The sequence below is a fragment of the Felis catus genome, chromosome D3, assembly GCF_018350175.1.
Source record: "Felis catus isolate Fca126 chromosome D3, F.catus_Fca126_mat1.0, whole genome shotgun sequence".
Classification (NCBI taxonomy): Eukaryota; Metazoa; Chordata; class Mammalia; order Carnivora; family Felidae; genus Felis; species Felis catus.
In genome coordinates this window covers 28,443,977-28,466,110 of record NC_058379.1, presented here as the reverse complement: position 1 = coordinate 28,466,110, position 22,134 = coordinate 28,443,977, and the positions used below count along the sequence as shown (strand labels likewise).

The following is a 22,134-nucleotide window of genomic DNA, read 5'->3' as shown; positions in this document are numbered from 1 at the left end:
CAGAGGCTGGCCAGGCTAGAGGGTAAGCTAGTCCCAAAATGGGACACTTACTTAGCTCAACTGGCTGGGTCTCAATCATGCCCATCAAAATCTAAAAAAACCAGATTGACATTAATGGTGGTGGTGATAGGGGCACAATGACCCTGAAGAAGACACAGTTGGCAGGAGACTTGAGACCAGGCTCACATGCTGCGTGCTCACCACACCCTCAGGCCTCTGTTAGTCCTGCAATGCACTCCAGAACCCAAAGCGCCTTGGTGCAGTGGACACCAACCAATTTGTCTGCTCAACAGCCAGGCCATCCAGGCAGGCTCTCAAGTCAAAGCCACCAGCAGCCTTGCTGCCTGGGACCAGGCAGAGCAGCACACAGCAGCGGCTCAGAGTTGGGCAGTTGCTAGGCACAAGGAACAGGCAAGGGCACCCTCACAGAAGGCAGGTGCCCTCAGAAAATGGAGGACAATGGCCATGCTTCTTCAACATTCCTGGATACACTGACCTTCCCCACACCCAGCAGCCATGTGGTCCTTCTGTCCCCCACCCTGTCCATCCCCTCTCTGATCTGAAGCCCAGTCAGGGAATCACTTTCCCTACTCTTCCCTCCCTAGGAACAGGGGACTAGGGGCAATGGGGTGCTACCTACCAAACAAGAGAGGGGCAGGCTCCACCACATGTTCCTCTTGCTTGCGTAGGCTCTCCGAGGCATCCAGTCTGTCTACCTGCAAAGAGGCAAGAGCACTCGAGTGCCTGCCTGACAGCCTGCCTGCAGTCTGGGCCAGGAGGTGAATGTGGGGCCGGGAGGCAAATACACAGCCTCCAGGAAAGTCAGAGCTGAGGGTGGTTACAGGGCAGATGCTATATCTGCAGTGACCCCTGATCCACAAGGTGAAGCCTCTGTAACTGGGTAGACATGGAGTGCCCACTGGGGCCCTGGTGACCCCTAACTGCTATTCCAGCCCAGTGCTTTTCAAGTGGGCACCTGGCTGCTTGGTGCACCAGAGCAATGGCCAGTGACTGCAGGCTGCACATGCAGCACAGCTCACAGGGCTAGGTTCTCCTCTGGATACAGGGGCACTGCCAAGACAATGTAACACTTTTTACATCCAGCTAGTCCAGGCTGCCCACCCCTTCAGAGGAGACCAGTCACCTGATATCTGGGACATCCCACCTGGCAGGGAGGATGTATCACCTTAGAGGTGGGGGCAGGGACAGCCATCAGAGGTCAGGCTGCCTCCCTGCTCTTCCTCAAGGCTTCACAGGGGGCTGTCCTACGTGGTACCCACAGGCTGCAGCAGACACATGGATGGAGAGGGAAGAGAGCAAAGTGGTGTCAGGGACCTGAGGAGCAAACAGCACTATGCGAGTGGGGGCAACAGCAACTGTGTGTCTGGGACCCCCCTAAACAAGCACTCAAGTCAGAAAGAAGAAAAAATTATGTGCCCTGTGTACACTCAGGCCTGGGAGAGATCAGGCTAGGCACCAGAACCCTAACAGAACAGCCCTGTCACTGGCCCTGTGTGCTCCCTTTCCCTCCTTGGGACCAGAGCTGAGGTGAGGAAGGAACAAGACAGTGCAATGGACTTGCAATCTATACTCTCTGCCTTCAGTTGGCTGACACTCAGGCTGAGGTCTAAGCTAGGCCTGTACCCTCCACTGGGAGAGCCAGGGGGTTTGGGCATGTGAGTTTTTCTCAGACGGATGGCCCTCAAGCTTCCCAAATGAATCAAGAGGCCCTGGGTGAAGTTCTCCAGTCAGGAAGGGGTGTGGTCTTCTTGTCTGGGCCCTTCCACCTCCCAGCAGTTAGTCTGTCGGGCCCCAGCCCAGATCCCAGAGCTGCCTAAGAAACCCATATTGAGCCCATCCTATCCCCAACATGATAGGCACCAAGCCTGGTGCTGGTCGAGAGGCATGTGGGGCAGCAGTGAGACCAAGCGCCACAGTAGCTCTCACCTTCTTCAAGGACTAGGGCATATGTCTGGGGACCCTGGGCCAGGGAGCAGGTCCTTCCAGCAGGAAGGCAGCTTTAGACCAAATACACTGTCCCATTCTGAATTAGCTATGCAGTCACAGTGTTGACCAAGGTGACACGGTTGCCAGGATGACCTCCATCACTACAGAGAGGGAGTGTGTTCCCCCCAAGTCCTTGGGGCTCCCTGGAGGTCCCAACCCCTGCAGCAATGAAGGTCTGAGTGGCACAAGTTCCTCTTATGTTAACTCATGGGCCTTGACTCTAGGAAGAGACTCAAGCCATATGCATCCTTCTTTATTCTGGAGCACAGCAGACAAACTGCTTCCAGGTTAAGACAACTTCTGGATGGGAAAAGCAGAAACCATGCAGCACTTTCTGAAGACAAGCTCCAACACAGCACAGACACTTCCTTTAAGGAGCTGCCATCCACTGTAGTTGAAGAACGAGGGACTCTTGTAAATCCAACCAGTCTATGTCCCCTAGTAGCCTGAAGATGGTCAGCACATGGTCAGCACTATCTCTCCCCATCCCCTGAAGAGTCCTGGGAGACCTCCCACTCAGATGTGCTGTGTAAATGGGACTAGGACACACTCTGGCATTCCCTCCTCCAGCAGCAGGGAGATGGCCTTGCACCCCTTGACAGGGGCTGGGCAGCTCCCAGGAGGCTCTGCAGGTGGCAGACAGAGTAAGCCCTTATAGGCCAAAGCTGGCAGCCAGACTCCACCACCACCCCACACCTGTGCTTCTTGTTTCTTCCATAAACCCCACACTAACTCCTAGAGGCCACTCCCCTCCCTCACACTACTGAAAGAAGCCCTAGCCTAGTGGCTTCTTGGCATCGTGGGGTGTCCTTGTGGCTAGAAGAAGGATAGGTGTATGGCTGGATGGGCCAGTAGGTGCTGCTGAGTGTCAGCTTTTCTGCAGCCTTAGAAACAAACCAGATTAGGTGACAAGGGTCTCTGGACAGTGCCTCAGCTAGGTCCCAGACAAGGACCTAGGGCTTCAACACACAGGGAGAGTTAAAATCAGATACTCTCATCTTGTTAAACAGCTCATCAACCTGCAAAGAAAGCCAGAGTGGGCCACCAAGGCCACCAACTGACATCTAGAGTGGCAGAAGCAACAAAGTAAGACATGAATATGGCCTCAGGACCAGGGAGACGTGGGTATGAGCCCATGTCTTCATCTATCAGCTTTGGATCTGAACCCACATCTGCAGTCATAGAGGGGACGACTACCTACCTGTCAAGGTGTTAACATTCCTACTAAGTGCTTGGCAAAAGGGGGGTTACCACGACAGGTCTGCCAATGAATGCACCCCAAACTCCACTGGAGGCGTGCTGAGAGATAAACAGACCACACAGAGCCCATGGACCGTGTGCTGGAGCTCTGCCAGCTGGTGCCTCACTGTTCTCACCCCACAGAGCCCTGGTCTGTAGGCGAACACACCCACTGTGTGCCCTGGCAGTGTGCGGGAGACCTGATGCAAGTCCCCTGTGGGGAGGGGCTCAGTTCTACCCAGAGCCCCCAAGGTGATTTTCTAGAAGAGGTTAATATTAGGCACAAAACACTCAACTGTGAAGGCATGAGGCGTCTCTCAAAGGTGGACAGGGCTGGTTGGACAACCTGGACTGGTCCCCCAGAGGCCACGGGCCATCAGAGGACCTCTATAGACCTGAGCTAGAGTCATAGCTGTGCCACATGGTGGCAAGGGAGCCACAGCAGAGCCCACACTTACTTTGCTAAGGTACTCTCTCATCACCTGGATGAAGTAGGGCATGGCCAGGTCAACGAGGTTGTGTCTCCAGGCCAGCTCCAGCACCACATCTGGAGGAAGCAGGTCGTAGCAGGTGAAGAGAGAGGCCGCGAAGCACTCCCGCTTGCCCTCTTCCAGGAACCACTGCAGCAACTTCTCGGCCAGCTCGGCATCTCTAGACTCTGCAGCATGCTGCATGGCATCCTGCAACCAAGGCAGACGCACAGCTCAGGTCCACTCTGCCTTGTGCTACCTGAGGCACTTTCTGAGTTGGTAGGACATGGAATGGTGCCAGGCCCCACAAAGGACATCCTAGCCTGCAGAGGGGTCCCTGTGCCTCGGCTGCCCTCTGGTAGGCTGGAGTACCAGCTCCAGGAGAGCCATGGAGGGCACCAAGTGTACTCCTGGCAGCAGACTCTCACAGACCTGCCGAAATACCAAGAGGGAGGTGGCACACACGGGTGCAGGTGCCCTGGGAGACAGGCTCTGGCCTTGCAGCCCTACTGGCATGCAGAGGGGGTGCATGGGGTTGCCCATTGAAAGGGGATGGTAACAGAGCTAGCAAGGCTTCCAGTAAAGGCCGGGGTTATTATGCTTGGGTCAACAACCAGCGCTACCCTTCTGGACTCAACATGCAGCAGCTACAAGGGATAAAGCCAGTGCTCAAGAAATAGCAATTTTCCCTTTCTTCCTGACATAAAAAAAGTACCTTCAAAAGTCCCTAATCGCTTTCACATTTGCAGATTTGTCTAAAACATAAAGAATCATACCGCCTAGTGATAGCCATCAGTAAATTAGTAATTTCTATTTTCTAGCCACAATGGTGAGAAATCAATGACCTAAACTCTGCCAGTGCACGCGTTAGCTCTCTACCTCATCCCCATCCCTCAACCTCCTTCCCGAACCACTGGCAGCACTTGCCAGGGCTCTGCTCCAGGTCCTCGCCCTGCCCTTCACTATCCCTAGCCTGTGACTATACCTCTGCAGAGTGTTCTTCACTCATGGGCATGAGGGCCCCCTAACCCTCACTTTCCCATGTCCTGACATGTTCCCTCATGCCCCTCTAGTCTTGTGGCTCCTCAACAGTCCCAGCCTCCCACATGCAGTTACTCTGCCAGTTCCTCAGGTAGAGTGCACACTCTCCAAGGTGGCTGCCCTGATGGCTGAGTGACCACTGGGCTTTTACACCCAACCTCTGCAATCTGGAAAGCATGCTTATTGTCTTACAGCTGTCCTAGAAGCTAGCACCGGCCACTCACTAACCCCCCAGGTGGCACACTGTGAACCACCCATCCTCCCAGGACTTCCATGCAGGGTGGGCTCTGCTGCCAAGGCATGGCTGACACTTGTGTGTAGGGTCGGGGCCTGTGCATCATAGGCTCTGTAGCACCACCTTGGCCTCCACCTACTAGATGTAGTACCACACCCTCACATGTGACAACCAATCCCCTGGGGGTCAGAGTCACCCTTGCTGAGAACAAGGGTATTGGAATGTATGCCAACATTTTTCTGCCTGTGGCTTTGTCCTTGTGGATTCTCTTCGTGGCACACGTTGCTCGGAGTGGGATTGGTTTGGAAGAGGACAGATGCCCTTTTGGCAGTTCTCACACACTGCTCACTTGCTCATTGTCCGATTGATAGGGGTCATGCACTCAAGATGCTGGCGTGCACACTGGCAGGTTGGGGCAGCTGGGACCCCCTACCTGGGGGCAGCTTCCCTCTGGTGTGTTGGAGCCCTGCTGCCACCTCCCAGAGTCAGCGGCTGAGTACCCTGATGAGCTGTCTGTGAGCTCCCTCTGCAGGGTCCTGTAAACACCCCACGAAGGACCACGAGCACTGTCACGAAAAGTGAAGAGATGTTACCTAACAGTCCCAAACTGGAGGTAACAACTTGGGATGAAGCCTGACATGCCCCTGATGTCCAGAGTTCTCTGGCCTCAGCCCATGTGCTATGAGAGAGAGATGCATGCCCACATCCTAGGAAGGTACTCAGGGATGCCAAGGACAGTTCTGGGATTAACACCTTTAGGTGAAGCTCGTGGCCTTGAGAAAAGGCTTCCCAGGGGAAACAGCACATGGAACCCTTGGAAATCAGCTTAGCCGCACAGCACATTACAACAATGGCCCTCTTGTGCAACTGCACTTTACCCCACTGGGGAGATGTTGAGGTCAGGTGGAACGAAGGTAATGCCTTCAAGGGCCTGGGATCTCTCCAAGCAGCCCACCCTGGCTTTCAGATGCCCAGATCCAGATCCAGACCTGAGGATGGTACTTAGCCACTGCTCAAGGGCAGACACAAGTATTTTGAATTTGATTTTCACTTTGGTGTTTTTATTCCCCATATATGGATTGATCAAAAACAAAATAGGTGCCAAGTGAATGCTGCCACACTGTTTGGGACAGAGAAACTCACAAACAACTGCCAGGAAAGATTCAACTCCATGGGAGCTATTCTTTTGATCCAAATACCATTTTAAAAAAATGTTATTTATTTTTAGAGACAGTGAGCAAGAGAGAGCACATGTGCATCCGTATACACAAGCAGTGGAGGGGTACAGAGAGAGGGATGAGAGAATTCCAAGCAGGCTCTGCGCTGACACGGGGCTCGAACTCAAGAACCATGAAATCATGACCTGAGCCAAAACCAAGAGATGGAAGCTTAACCAGTGGAGCCACCTGGGCGCTCCTTAATCCAAATAACTTTAAAGAAGCTCTATATTAATGACAGATAAGGATCCTTAGTCTGTGTTCTAAAAACACTTCCTCCTTAACATAATCCTCCCTGTCGCCCCACAAATGTCTCCTGGTAGGGGGCTGTGACCATATCACACCCCCCAAAACATCAGGAAGCACACAGGGTGGGGAGGTCATTGGGACACCAACCTTGTAGAGATGGTCCTTCTTGCAGAGCTCCACGCTCTGGGCCCACCGGTTGTTGCCCTTGTATAGATAAGCTGCAATGCGCCTGAACTCAATCAGCTGGTGCTTCTCCAACCTCTGTGCCAGGGCAATGTTGTCAAAGTTGTCGTAGGCATCGATAGATGCCCTCAAACCCTAGAAAGATGTGGCCTTTCCGTGGGTGAGGGACATAGTGGAACAGGCAACCAGGAATTACTCACTGGCCTCAGCAAGGCCCCTCCCCATCCATCCGTGGGGCCTATGGGGCCCACAACCCTTCCTCTGCAAGGTCAGCCCTCTGAGAAGAGGGCTGGTACAGAGAAGGGCTCTCTAGTCCCCGAGTGCCCAACACTAGCTGCATGGGTCCCTGAGGCACAGGAGGAGCTGCAACTTCCCTCTGATAGAACACACACCCCACACCCACCTGGTAATCCTCCTCTTCTGTCAGTAGGTGGTTGAGGGCCTCATTCACACTCTTGTTGTTGTGGCTCTGGACTGACCGCAGGTAAGGCTTCACTAGGGGCAACTGGCCTGCCTGACGAGTCAGGAGAATGGTTAGGGCACTTGGGTAAGTCATCAGGGCACTAAGCTTGGAGCCCCAAGGCACACTGATTGACCAGCGTGTACAGCCCAGTTCCAGGTCTCCTGGACACCTACAACTGGCATGCTCTACACACACTAACACATGAAGAGCTGCCTGGGTTACTGAGTAAATGTCAATTTCATTTATGAACATTTTGGCTGAAATACAAAGCTACATCTGAAACCTAAAAAGCAGTTTGATACATTTAATATTTACATTTTCTGGGGACTGATTTAAAAAATTGATTATTAAGGTACTATCATTCACATGACCTTGGCCCAACACACCCTTCTCTGGCCCTGGGATGCTGGCTGACTCACCTTTGAAAAGAAGCCAACAGTCCGGGTATGGTCCAGCCGGGGTGCAAGCACAAGCAACAGGTCATTTATGAGCAGAGGTTTGTAATCCAAATAGAACTGCAGGGCTTTATAGTAGAGCTCCACATTAGCAACCTGCAGGTCAGGGAAGAGCTAAGGGTCAGCCCATGTCAATCCCCAGGTTGCCCCACTCACCTAAGATGCCATACAATCCACCAGAACTTCTGGTTTTTGCCCAGGTGCACTTTATTAGTGAGGCTGGACTGCCCCTTTTAAGACCAAATGTGCCCCTTTTCCCATCTCTGTGACATTTTTCTCCTCAGCACTTGCATCTCAATGACCTAAGAGGCTGGCCTTTGTTTCCTGATTCATTGCAGTATCTGATGTGGGGTTGATGCTCAGCTAGTATCTGATGAGTGAATGCATGAGGGATAACAAGCCAGGATAAACCCAAACACCAAAACATGGTTTTATTCAAGCAAGATTCCCCCAGTCCTCCCTGGGAAGCTCAGGCTGAGCAGCAGCAAATCCTGTTATGTTTCCACTGCTCTCAGACAAGACACCACGATGTTCAGACCAGGTACCCTGGTAGGCAGAGGAGGGCTGAGTCTCTCCAGGCTGACCCTGTGCCCCCAGGAAGGCCACCCTCCCAGGCTTGCTGACTGTAGGGCCTTGTGTTCAGAGGAGAGCAAGGTGACTCCTGCCTCCAGAAGGACTGTGCCAGGTTAGTGGTGATGAGCATGTCCAAAGGAACATACAAAGGTGCAGGGGTACACAGGGCATGGCAACACTAGAGCCATACTGGGTGGAGGGGGTGGGTGCATGGGAGCTCTCTAGCAATACCAGGTCCAGGTGAGCTAGCAGCAATGTGGGCCCGTGACATCTGCAGACCAAATGGTGGAGGAAGATGACTGTCCATAGCTCTGCCCATTACTGGTACTCTTGCTGGTTACTGACTTTACCCTCCTCTCCCCTCCCTAACTTAGATGTGCCCCTCAGAGCAGAGCAGTCACTGTCACCACAGATTCTGACCTAGAATGGCCTCAGGGTCCCTGGTGCTGCCCTTGTGGGTGCAAAGGAGAGCAGTGCCCCCCACCCCCTCCCCTGGGCATACTGCATCAGAGCTCTCGAACTGCTAATCTTCCGGCCAGGCCCTTTTACTCAGTGGTATCTGGACCTGATCAATGGTCTCCAGCCAGACTAAATGTCTAATAAGCAGAAAGGACCGTGGGGACATAAGGTGGGGTGGATGGGCAAGGGCACACTGGATAACTTTCCTTGACTTTTGATCAAGTCCTTGCAGCCTTCATTAAAGCATGACCAGAATGTCCCATATCGTTCTGGTTGGATGGCTTAAGACAGAGCACAATTGGCCATGCTCTTCCCCCACTGCAGTGACTGTGAAGCTGGACAAGAGCCGGCCCCACCACTCTGGGTGTGGATCAATGGACATGTGTTGTGTTGGACCGAGCTGCTGATCTGGAGGCATCTGGCACCCTCTAAAGAATCCACTGCTCCCATCTAGGGCACTGGCATCTGCACGGCACCCTCCTGTGGAGCCATGTACCAGGATGAGAGCACCAACACAGCCATACCCACTTGTGCAGTTGGTAAGGATGGCTACTACTACCCAAGGCCTAGGGACAGGGCATTATTCCTATTTTGAAGAAAAGAAAACTGAGGCTCAAGGGTGACCAGCTAGGGTGCGCTGGTTCCTGACACTGCGCTACCTGTGAGAGGCACCTGCTGTTGGCTGGGCATTTGCCACTGAACACTTGGTAGGCAGGAAACATGTCCATTTTATGGATGGAGTCACCGAGGTTGATAGTGATGACACCAGCTCAAAGTGACAGAGATAGCAAATGGCTGAGCCGGGATGTAACCCAAATGGCTGAGACTCAGCTATGTCACCCCTGCTTGGCCCTCCACCACTCAGTCCTGTGGCCAGGCTATTCTAAAGCTCTCCTGTTGTGTACCCACAGTACCAACAATGTCCTCTCTGGCAGGCCACCATGCCTGCTGGTGTCCTCCACCTCCTTTCTCTCCTCCACATGTTGAGCTCATAGGAGTCTCCCACATGGAAGACAGGCAGAGGCACTGGTGTTGTACTAAGAACAGAACTCAGCTGTCACCTGCATGAACACTGTTTTCCCACAAGACACAGTCTCGTCCATGAGCATGTGACCTGAGACCCAAGACGCCATGCTGACCTCCATCTCTCTTTAGGAATCTGCTGATCCTGACCACCATCAGGGTAGATTGCACTTGGGTCATGGGCCACATCAGCTGCCTGGACAACTCCAACGCTCCAGACACCACTAAGAAACAAAAAGCACTGCCACCTCAACCATGGCACATCATCAACTTTAAAATGCACCCTGATAGCATTCAAGTTAATGTGAGAAAAGCACACCTAGAACTGATCAGGTATGTGTTTTCCAGCATGTTATTCATGTGTGCTAGGGCCTTCTCTTCTATTAGCCTGCCCTTCCATTAGCAACCTGCAGACCCTGTACAGGGTAGGATGTGTGTCAAATGGCCAGTGATCTCACTGATTATGCTGAATAGCACTGATGTGTGTGACCTCAGATGCTAAGACCTGGGTAGGTACCCCACCTGTCACCCACACCTCCACTCAGCAGTCATATGTGGAACAGAAGACAGATGGCTCTCTGATCCAGATGTAAGGAGCCATGCCCCCACCTTGGGAGCAACACGACAGAGACATGGTCAGAATGCTATCTTTCACTGACAGCAAACGGGAGACCTGTGGGCAAGTTATTCATGAAAAGCCACTGGAACAAAATAAGAACACTCAAAGCAAAAGACCCAGAGACTGATGACAGAAAGCTTCACCTCCTAGGCTTCTAATATACACACAGAGCTCACAAAGAAGGAGAGGCTTGGAGGCAAGGCCCACTCTGATCCCAGAAACAAAACAGCAGAGGCCCGCTTGGTGCATGTCCCCAGACCTGCCCTCTTCCAACAGTATCTGGCAGCTAGTGAAATAGCTTGGCAAGCACCCTGGTTTAGCATGACTACACTATGGGAGGATAGAGGCTCCTAGGAAGAGTGGGAACCCAGAGGCCAGTAGATCTGGGCTCATGACTCCACCTCTGTCAGGAGCCTGTGTTCTCTGGAGCTGGAAGTTTTGGAGGGGGAGATATAAAGAAAAAATATGCCATAAGGTAGAAAATATGAAACAATATGATAGGAAATGATATAGACCGGGTCTGGAGGTGGGAGTCCCTCCAGAGGGCAGAAGGAAGAGCAAACGCCAGGGTCTGGCTGTCCAGGACCCTGTGTGAGAGCAGGGTGGGGAGAATGGTCCTGGACCTCACCCCCTGCCTGTTGACTAGCTGTGGGGCCCTAGGCCAGTCACTACCCACCCTAAGCATCTGTTCCCTGTTCTCTTTGTGCAGATGGAATCACCACCACCTGCACAGAGGGCAGTGAGACTCTGACAAGATGATGGCAACATGCCCTGAGGCACACACACTGGCATTTGGCCCACCCGCCCCCAGGACAGGCTGGGCAACAGCAGGCAGGAGCTGATGCTTGGGCACTCTCTTACCTTGGCAATGACATCCTTGAATTGCCCTTCCCTCCAGGCATCAGTAGGGTGATTGATCATGGTAAGGACGGCATTATCGTACTCTTCGTACTTGTCATAGAGGAACACCAGCTCTGCCCAGAGGTGCGCCTGCTCTGCAGCTCTCAGCACCTGCAGGGACAGCCATGGGTTGGGCTTGTGCCACACATGCACATGGCAGCTAGAACCCCGAGGATGGCTAGATTACCTTTGGGATGTTGACTCGGGACCAGAAGAGCTCCAGGTGCTCTGGCATCTTCTGAGGCTTGAATTTGGAGTAGAGGATGGCCAGTTCTGTGAACATGCCCATGTGGGCCCGCTCCAGGCCCAGGGCTGCCTCCAGCAGGGAGATCAGTTCCTCAAAGTAGCCCCGATCCTGACAGACCAACAGATATGCTTGGGGTAGGGGTAAATGCACCTGGGGTGGCCAGCCTTGCTCCCTCTCAGTTATACACTCTGGTTCCAGCCTGCCAACATGCCTGAGCTCAGTCTGACTGGTTCCCATCACATTAATGCCGGAAAACCTCAAGGGTCATCCCCAGAGGGCTATTTCACACCCTCCTCACTCCCTGTCTTCACTCTGTGGATAACCTTGTTCCTGCTTCACTGAGAAATGGAAGCCATCAGAAGCAAAAGCCTATGTTGACCCTATTAGCATCTGCACCTGTTTGTGTTCCTGCTTAGGATCCAGCCAGCCTGGAACCCAGGCCCCAGCTCCTGCCACCTACTGGGGCTGCTGGGCCAGCAATGGTCTTCTTTTCTCTTGGCATCAGCTTCTCCCTCCACAGCTTGCCTTTAGCAAACATCCTGCTAATTCTCCCATCCAGAAATAATCTTTTTTAACTCCATGGTCCCTACCAGTGCCATCCCATTTTTCTACTCCCTTTTGTAGCAAGTTCCTCAGCAGGACCCTGTCTGGCTAACTGTCCCTCCCTCCTGTGCACAGCTACTCAGATGCCTTGTTCTCTGGAGCTTCTTCTTACTTTATCCCAACCCATGCTGGAGGGCCCTGGACTCGCTTTCTGCTCTTCTTTATCTGCTATCACCCCTCATGACCTCACTTAGTTGTGTGTCTTTATGTCCCATCTGTGTGTCCTATTTCATTTCTCTAGCTGGGTTTCTTCGCTAAATACCAGGCCCTGTTTCCATCTCCCACCTCTGGCACCTCTATATGAACATCCAATTGGCAGTTCAAACTTGGTATGTCCAAAACTTAATCCCTGTCCTTCCCTTCCACCAGCCTCTGCCTTTAGTCTTCCCCATGTCCACTGGTGAGAACTCTATCTCTAGTTGTTCAGGCCTGAAATAAATGGAGTCATCCTGGACTTTTCTCTCTCACCCACACACAATCCACTAACATATCAATTTGGCTGCACACTTAAAACACCCCCCAAACCTGATTGCCTGAGCACTTCTAACCCCACATCACCTGCCCCAGTGTTCTCCCGGCTGCCACCTGCCCCCTCCCCCTTTCTCCCTGCCCCAGGAAAAGTCTATTCTCAACATGCAAGCCAGAATGGCCCCTTACCTTCAGGTCCTATGTCCTGCTGTGAGTCCTTCATGATGATCTGTGTCCCCCAGGGCCCTTCCTCAAATACCTGGCACATTCCTGCCTCTGGACTCTGCCCTGGCTGCTGACCCTTCCACTCAAATATCCCCATGACCAGACCCCTCAATTTCTCCAGGTCTCTGTTCAGTTTTGGCCTCTCAGTTAGTATGACCTTGACGGCCCCTTCATGAAGCTCTACCCAGGCACTCCACTGTCGCTGTTACTCATCACTTCCAAACATGACGTTTGTTGCCTGTCAACCTCACTGAATGTAAATTCAACTGAATGTGGGTTTTTCTGTTATGTACACTGATACCATTATCTAGAATAATGCCCAGCACATGGCAGGTACTCCACCATTTACTGAACAAATGAAGTATTCTGTAAGCCACCAAACTGCTTTATTACTTTCTCTGTTTATAGTTTTACTTCTCTAACTTCTGTGGAATAGGAAAGCATATGTCACTAAGAAGTCATCAAGCTTAGCTTGGCATTTTATTTTATTTTATTTCTTATTTTTTTTAAGTTTATTTATTTTTGAGACAGAGAGAGACAGAGCATGAATGGGGGAGGGGCAGAGAGAGTGGGAGACACAAAATCGGAAGCAGGCTCCAGGCTCCAAGCCATCAGCCCAGAGCCCGACGCGGGGCTTGAACTCATGGACTGCGAGATCGTGACCTGAGCTGAAGTCGGACGCTTAACCGACTGAGCCACCCATGCGCCCCTAGCTTGGCATTTTAGACTCCAGTGGTACCCACGCTCACAAGCTCACAGGCCCCTTGAACCCTGTGACTCACTAAGTTCCCTCCAGTCCTTATTGTCCACTCAGTGAAAGAGGCTGGGGCTTGAGTTCCATAGGAACAGTACTGCTGAGCAAAATCAAACCTTTAGTCTGCTATGCTGACCCCACCAGGTATGACCACACAGTTCCAGGACTCCCATAAGCAGAGGCCCAGGCCCCAAACACACTGATGTGTGTCAACCACTTGACAGTGAAACTTAACTATGACACTGACACGGACAGCTTCCACCCTTCAAAGTTCTCCTGGGGTTCCCTCCCCTGGACTGTCACATGTCCTCTGTCTCTATGGCACCTGATAATCATACCCTCTGTGGGCCACACACTCTGGGCGACTGGGGTATAGGCTGTGGCTCTGCCATGACTGGGTCACAGTGTTCCCAGCAAGTTACCCAATGGTTATCCACATGTGCAAGCCACTGTCTGGGCTTCTGAAGGTCCAAGGACACAAGAGAAGGGGGCGTACTCCTTTTGTGTTAAAACTCCATTTGTGTTAAAAACACAAATACCAGCCAGCAGTGAGGTCCAAGAGATCTAACATACCAATATGATTTATGGACAGCATATAGATTTATGTCTAGCACATGAAAAGGCTTTCCCATGGAGACAGTGCTTCATATGCCTACCCATGGATGTGATAAGGGAATGAGTGTCTCTTTATTTGGAGCATTTAAGTCTCACTAATCATCTCCACTGCCAGTAGAGATCACTTCTGGCCAGAGACTAATTACCTGGTAATAGCGTATCAGCTCCTCCAGCTCATCTGCGTGAATGACAATGTGAAGACCACACAGTTGTGCAAGGCGGAACTCCTGCCCATCCACGCATGCAAAGCATACCTATGGGAAGGAAGGACAGACAGCATGAGTGTTCCCAAGACAGGGCACAGTGCCACAACAGCTGGCTTCCAGGGATGCAACTACAAATGAAGAAATAGCAGCAAACAGGGTTTTTAAAGTTAGATTCTGAGTAAGTAAATAACTGAAAGGTGAGCTGTGTGAGACTGGGAGGAACAATAATGACATTTCTAATCTGCAGGCCAAGGGGGTGTTTGAGACCAGAGAGAAGAGGGATCATGAATTACTTCTATACCCTGAGATGTGGAGGTCTCTCTGGGTGACAGGGAAGCAAAGCTGGAATTTCAGGTTTGGGACTTGAAAACAGTTTTACAAAGCTCAAGAATAACTGTCAATGGAGCACAGTAGATCTGAGTACTGTTTATACAGGAGGAGCTTTCATAAATATTTTTTAAACTGAACTTTTGTTTTAGGCATTCTGCAGTATGGGCACTTAATGACAACAAGCTCTGAGAAGTGGAAGAACCTCTTGGGCTTCTGCTCAAAAGGACTCAGAAAGGGCCGTTAAGCTGCTCTTCTTTCAAGGCCTAAAGAGAGACCTCATACCTATAGGCAGAGCTGGCAGAAACCCAGAAAAAAAAAAAAAAACAACAACACATAACCCAGCGAAAACTGGTCATTACCCTGAGACACAATTGTTACTCACTATTTTTCTTGTTATATAGCAACCACCAGATCTCTCTCTCACATACTCACAGAATGGAATTACACTTGACATTCTACTTACTACACATTTCTCACAGAATACTTGAAACCTCTTCTTCTGTAACCTCCTGTTCATTTTGGTAGCATTGCAATATGTACACTATTTAGCCATGCCCTTGATATTGGACATTTAGGTGGGTTTTAATCTTTTATTAAATAATACTTCAGAGATTCATTGAAGCTAAATCTTTTGCACTTCTCTTTACAAACATTTTTCTACTCTCAGAGGATTCTGATATCATCAGAGAGCTCGCTATAAGACAACATGCCCTACCAATTTACTACAAGAGACCAAAATGCCAACTTACATTGATTATACCACTAATAAGGTCATACAATTTTAAAAAATATTTTAAATTATGATATGACTTCTCATACTGATAATTCCATGCTATTAAGACAACTTCTGGGAGATGATTGGTCGAACACAGGGTTCTCTAGGGCCTTTGCCTCAACCACAAATGCTAGCTTATGAGGGTCTCTGAGCCTTCCTGAAGACTCAGAATCCTGCCTGGACAAGGCAGGCATCCAGACACATCCCAGCTGGCACAAGGGTGTGGAGGAAGGAAGGATAAGGCACGAAGGCCTGGGAGACTAGTGGTCTCCTGGAGACTTCCTATGCTTACCTCCTTCCACGTCCGGGTGCTGTTGGCTTTGCGGCTGCTGTCCACGGCTGCCTGATACTCTCCAAGGTGGACCAGGGTGGAAGCCAGGCGGGCAAAGTTAGAAACACTGCTGTAGAGCAGCTTAGCAGCCTCATACATTCCCTCCTCGTAACAGCGGTCTCCAACCTATGAAAAACCGAGTAGCTTTCTGAGCCCTTCTTAAATGGTAAGATTCTCTAGAGTTGGTTTAAAGTTTCTAAGTGACAGGGGTGTTCTCAAAGAACATGGGTTTTCTGTTTTCAAAGAAGATGAGTATCTTTCTGATTACACAGCAGCCTGGGCCACCACAGAACTTCTGAAGAAGGAAGTGTGCCACTGAGCCTGTGGTCTCCACCTACCTGCTCCTGTGTATACTGGCTGTCATCTCCCACATCTGTACCCCAGTAGGCCTGGCCTCAGAGCTGTGCTCCTTGCTGCTTCAAGGCCAGTCCCCTCCTCCCCACTAACAGCTGCCCACCAGAGAATAGCCTGCCAGGGATCACACACCAGCCCTCGTTCTTGCTGTCATCCACAGATCTCCCTCATTTCGAGACAGCTTTAGCTTTCTTTGACTACCTCTGCTCTGAGGACCTGTGTTCCTCATGGCAACAGGGGGTTACTATCAGGTGCCACCCCTGGGAAGCCTAGCACAAGAACCCATTCTCTGCCTGCCACCTCCCTTCCTTTCCAGCTTACCGCCTCCAGCACCCCACCACTCCCATCTATACCCTGCCAACTCTCCTCCCAGCTTGCCAGCTGTTGGCAAGCCATGTGACTCTCCCCACACTCCCTTGGTTATACTTGGCTTTGCTCACTCAGTCAAACCCCAGTCCTATTCAGAGTGGTTCTCTGTCAACTCCACACCTGGGACTGCAGAGCTAAATTCAAACAACTGAACCCCAAAGTGCTGCCCAGGCTCTCTTCAATTTATGAGTGATCCCAGAGGAGCTCCCAACACTAGCAATTCTCAACCCAGGTACTTACTCCTTGTACACCATTTCCTATCTCCCCTCTCCAAATCCAGCAGCTCAAGCTGAGTGCCTGGCTTCCCAGCCCGTGAGGAGACAGACACAACCAGAAGAACCCTTCCATAAGCACTAGGACTGAGCCTTTCCCCTAGCTGCATCTGTGGCCCTCACCTGGACACCAAATCCAACTCCATTGTGCACATGACCCCAGCCCCTCTCCTCTGTAAGCCCTGGCAGAGATTTCTCCCTCTGTACTAAATCACTCCTACAAGCTTAAGGAATCACTGTTGTTTTCCCCAGCTCCAAACCAAACCAACCAATCTTCACTGAGATCTGAGTCCAGCTATCAGCTACCATTCTGCTTCTACTCTTTCCTTCTGAGCCACATTTCTTAGAAGAGATGTTTCTTAAGAGTTGTTCCCAGTTTCATTCTGTCCTCTTGGGCTTCTGCAATTAGGCTCTTGCCGACTCCCTAACAGGGTCACTGCTGCTGCATCTCCAGCTCAGGATGCACAGCATCTGGCTTACCCATCACTCTCCCTGACAGACCCCTACTTGCTTCCCTGTACAACCCCTTGCTTTTGTGTCCCCACTCCCGGCCACTTTCCAGCTCAATTTTTCCCTGTTGGGGTGCCTGGTCTCAGGCCTCAGCCTCTCCCCACTGCACAGTGTCAACTGCACACTGAAGGCTGCTACATTTATAGCTCTTGTCCCAAATTCTCCTTGGAAATTGTACTCCTGTACCCAGTTGGACAGATGCCCATGAAAGCCGAGATCGAACTTGTCTGCATGAGTCCTGACTGCCCCCAAGGCAGGCTCCTACATGGCCCCCACCTCAGTAAGCACAAGTCCATCTGTCCAGGACTGTCTCATGCCCCACATGGCATAGTTGCCTCACTCCCCCTTCTCACTCACACTCCACCAGCAATCCAAGCTTACCACCAGCTCTCTGTCACTCACCTTAACTCATTTCTCTGAGTGGCCATTGATTCTGGCCTGGGCTACTGAACAGCCTCTTATCTCTCTCACTGCTTCTGCCTCTGTGCTTCAGTCTGTTTTCAGGACAGCAACCAGAGGAGTTCTATTAACCCTTAAGACCAGATCATGGTCTCCTCTGCTCAGAGTCCTCTGGTCTCACCCAGAGTGGAATCCAGAATCCTGCTGGTGGCCCACAAGTCCCGACGCTCCGTGCCAAAAAAACCACCTCTCCCCTCTTTGGCTTGAACTGCGAGCCCGTGTTTGACTGTACTGCCTCAGTCACCTGGACTACCTCTGCTCCTGCAACACATGCAAACACGCCTCAAGGCACCCCTGCACAGGCCGTTCTCTCTGCACTCAGGCCTCCTCCCCCAGAGGGATGCAGACTCAAGAATTCACCTGCAGGACACCTTCCTAGCCACCTGTCTAGAAGGGCACCGCCCACCTTACCACATCATCTGTTCTACACTGCCCCACCTCCCTGCTGCACTTTTCTTCTAAACACATACCATTTAACACATCACAAATTTCTCAAATGGATCTTAAGATCCACAAAGGGAGAAATCTGACTACTATTGTCACACCTGCATCCACAGTCCTACCCTGGCATATGGCAGATGCTCAAGGAAAGTTTGTTGAATGGATGGATTAATGAAGTATTGTGTCAAAGTTTATGATCCTTTAAGACTGTTGTTACTACCAATTTATAGACAATCCAGGGAAAATGAGTTAATTGACATCATGGGAATGTAGTTAGCAGAAGCCAGACTGTGGGAAACATAAAAACAGGTGGTGGGCTGGATCTGGCTGAAGTGTACTGACCCCACCTTGGAGGACTGTGGAAGGCAGGGAACAGGGCCTTAGGGCCACCATGTACAGAGGCAAAGAACAAAAAAAGCCATCTGGGCTTCCCAGTCTGGCCAGCTTCCAGTGGGAAATACCTTCTGTGTGACCCAGGGTAGCATCTCTGGCTATGATATATAATAGGCTCACTAGCCAGGAGAATTCTATTATGAATTCAGAGGGAGATTCTGGACAAGGTTTCATTTTTCCTTTTTTTTGATGAATATAATTTATTGTCAAATTGGCTTCCATACAACACCCAGTGCTCATCCCAACAAGTGCCCTCCTCAATGCCCATCAGCCATTTTCCCTCTCCCCAAATCCCTCATCCACCCATCCACACCACTCTCTGTATTTAATAGTCTCCTGTGGTTTGCCTCCCTCCCTTTCTTTTTTTTTTTCCCCTTCCCTTCCCCCATGGTTTTCTGTTCAGTTTCTCAAGATCCACATATCAGTGAAAACATATGATATCTATCCTTCTCTGACTGACTTATTTCACTCAGCATAATACCTTCCAGTTCCATCCATGTTTCTGGGGACAAGGTATCATTTTCTAATACCTTTATTAATTTTCTGATCAGAAAGGTAATTATAAAAGTTATGGTCACCGATTAAAACAAGACTTGGCAAACACAGGCAAGTGAAAGGAAATGGAATAGTACTGCCCAATCCGTAACCCTGAGTTCTTCACTATCACCACCTGGGACATTTTTCTAGGCAGGTAGATACGTTCATCATATTGTACATGCAGGATTTCACTCAGCTGGAACTTACTTTGAAAGGTTTTTCTATCACAAACAAGGCTCTAAATACTTGTAATGGCTGTATTATATTCCATTGGTGGATGTTGTTTACTTATTTTCTTTTTTTGGACACTGGCTTTTAATTGTTAATAGTATAAATCATGCTGCAATAATTAAGTATTTACATGTAAGGCTCTGTGGGCCTTTTCTTCTTTCTTCGGATTTATTTTTACATCTAGACCTATGAGGCCCATGATTAGGAATATACATATATTTAAAACTTTTATGCATTAGATAAACTGATACTTTCCTTTGTGCTTTCTTCCACTGCTTATATATTTTTTTTAATTTTTTTTTTTAACATTTATTTATTTTTGAGACAGCATGAACGGGGGAGGGGCAGAGAGAGAGGGAGACACAGAATCGGAAGCAGGCTCCAGGCTCTGGGCCATCAGCCCAGAGCCTGACGCGGGGCTCGAACTCACAGACCGCAAGATTGTGACCTGAGCTGAAGTCGGACGCTCAACCGACTGAGCCACCCAGGCGCCCCCCACTACTTATATTCTTAAAAATTCCTTCCTTACACAAAGATTCAAATAAATATTTAAAACTTTTTTTAAGGAAAAACTTCTCAACTTTTTTTTTTAACATTTTTATTTATTTTTGAGACAGAGAGACAGAGCGTGAATCAGGGAGGGACAGAGAGAGAGAGAGGAAGAGGGAGACACAGAATCCAAAGCAGGCTCCAGGCTCTGAGCTGTCAGCACAGACCTTGATGTGGAGCTCGAACCCACAAACCGTGAGATCATGACCTGAGCTGAAGTTGGATGCTTAACCAACTGAGCCACCCAGGTGCCCCAAAACTTCTCAACTTTTACCTTTCATCTGGAATTTTAATTATAAAATTACATGATGAACTTTTAAGCCCTTTTAAAACCCCAACCTAGGGGCACCTGGGTGGCTAAGTCAGTTAAGCGGCCGACTTCGGCTCAGGTCATGATCTCATGGTCCATGAGTTCGAGCCCCGCGTCGGGCTCTGTGCTAATAGCTCAAAGCCTGGAGCCTGTTTCAGATTCTGTGTCTCCCTCTCTCTGACCCTCCCCCATTCATGCTCTGTCTCTGTCTCAAAAATAAATAAACGTTAAAAAAAATTTTTTTTTAAATAAAACCCCAACCTAATTTCCAGTTAATTGGTTCTTACTCTGAATTAAAGAATCAAAAGTCCACTTTTGTGTTATTTCAGTAAAGTGTGTGTTTTCTTTTAAGAGGGGTTAGGATACATTCCATTATCCCTTCTTCTCTATCACTTTTTCTAGGGGTAACACTTTACCTGAGGAAATAGCAGACTTTACAGTTCTTTAGATCTTTTTTTTATTTAACATTTTTCCTTAAGTTTAGTTTAAACATTTTTGTGTTATTCATTTTTTTTAAAGTTTATTTATTTTGAAAGAGACAGAAAGGGAGAGAGAAAGGACGAGTAGGGAAGGGGCAGAGACAGAAGGAGAGAGAATCCCAAGCAGGTTCTCTGCTGCTCTCACAAACCATGAAATCGTGACCTGAGCTGAAATCAAGAGTCAGATGCTTAACCGACTGAGCCACCCAGGCTCCCTGATGTTACTCCTACTTTAAAAAATATTTTTGGGGTGTTTGGGGGGTTGCTTAGTCAGTTAAGCATCTGACTTCAGCTCAGGTCATGATTTCAAGGTTTGTGGGTTTGAGCCCCGTCGGGCTCTGTGCTGACACCTCAGCAGTCCTGACACTGCTTTGGATCCTGCATCTCCCTCTCTCTCTGCCCCTCCCTTGCTCATGCTCTATCTCAAAAAAATAAACATTAAAAAAAAATTTTTTTTTTTAATTTTTTAAGTTTATTTAGTTTTGAGACAGAGAGAGACAGAGCATGAACGGGGGAGGGTCAGAGAGAGAGGGAGACACAGAATCGGAAGCAGGCTCCAGGCTCTGAGCCATCAGCCCAGAGCCCGACGCGGGGCTTGAACCCACGGACCGCGAGATCGTGACCTGAGCCGAAGTCGGACGCTTAACCGACTGAGCCACCCAGGCGCCCCTAAAAATTTTTTTAAAAATATCTTTGGGGTGCCTGCGTGGCTCAGTTGGTTAAATGGCCAACTTTCGTTCAGGTCATGATCTCAGTTTGTGAATTCGACCCCACATCAGGCTCTGCACTGTCAGTGCCTGATTGGGATTCTCCCTCTCTGCCCCTCCCTGACTTGTGCTCTCTCTCTCTTAAAATAAATAGACTTTAAAAAATATTTTTCCCATTATGTTATTTGATAATTGCTGACATATGGAAAAGCTATTAATTTCCAACATATCTGTTTTACCTGGCCAATTGCTCAGTTCAATTTGCTCTCCAGCAATAATAGCTAGAACACTGGCACATAGTCCTGACACTTTCTTCTCTAGGAGAATCATTCTGATGTGCACAGCCAGTGGCCTTAACTCCCATACCAGTGACAGTAATAAAGGACTTAATTCACTGTGAGGCATATTTGAGCCACTCTAGGGAGAAATCCCTGAACCTATGTGCAGCAGTTCATGGTCCCCAGGGCATGACCTACCTGTTGGATGTGGGCATTGTTGGGTCCATTAATACAATCTTCTAACTCAGACAGGCGACCAGTTTTAGCCAGGGCAAAAATAAGTTCAGTCTCTATATAGGATTCACGGCCCTTTTTCCTGGCCATCTGTAGGAATTTCACCAGATCTTCCCAATTGTCTAAAGACAGAAAACAAAAATAGGTTAATTCAGAGCTGCTAAATTTAAACAGGAGGCTCAATTCATCCCATTCTGTCCTCAGCTAAGACGTATAAACATCTTTGTTTGCCTGATAAGTAGAACTCCATCCCAGGTAGGAGAAACAGAAAGGGCAGAACCACATGGGGGCTGACCCTGAGGATGGGAACTTCCATTTCACCAA

At 49.8% G+C, this 22,134-nt stretch overlaps 1 protein-coding gene across 3 annotated transcripts in view; it reads right to left on the bottom strand.

Moving 5' to 3' along the window:
* Window positions 1-22,134, bottom strand: part of CLTCL1 (clathrin heavy chain like 1) — a 102,459-nt gene that overhangs the window by 704 nt on the left and 79,621 nt on the right. The window contains exons 22-32 of one of the 3 annotated variants that reach the window (XM_023241673.2): window positions 21,775-21,932; window positions 15,649-15,813; window positions 14,192-14,299; window positions 11,321-11,488; window positions 11,095-11,244; window positions 7,524-7,655; window positions 7,045-7,155; window positions 6,606-6,776; window positions 3,705-3,926; window positions 641-716; window positions 52-91 (exon numbers count right to left, since the gene is read on the bottom strand). In XM_023241673.2, coding sequence (XP_023097441.2) covers window positions 72-91; window positions 641-716; window positions 3,705-3,926; window positions 6,606-6,776; window positions 7,045-7,155; window positions 7,524-7,655; window positions 11,095-11,244; window positions 11,321-11,488; window positions 14,192-14,299; window positions 15,649-15,813; window positions 21,775-21,932 — 1,481 coding nt within the window. In that variant the 3' untranslated portion in view covers window positions 52-71. The remainder of the gene's footprint in view (window positions 1-51; window positions 92-640; window positions 717-3,704; window positions 3,927-6,605; window positions 6,777-7,044; window positions 7,156-7,523; window positions 7,656-11,094; window positions 11,245-11,320; window positions 11,489-14,191; window positions 14,300-15,648; window positions 15,814-21,774; window positions 21,933-22,134) is intronic. The other 2 variants (XM_045041121.1, XM_011287889.4) reach the window with 2 other exon arrangements.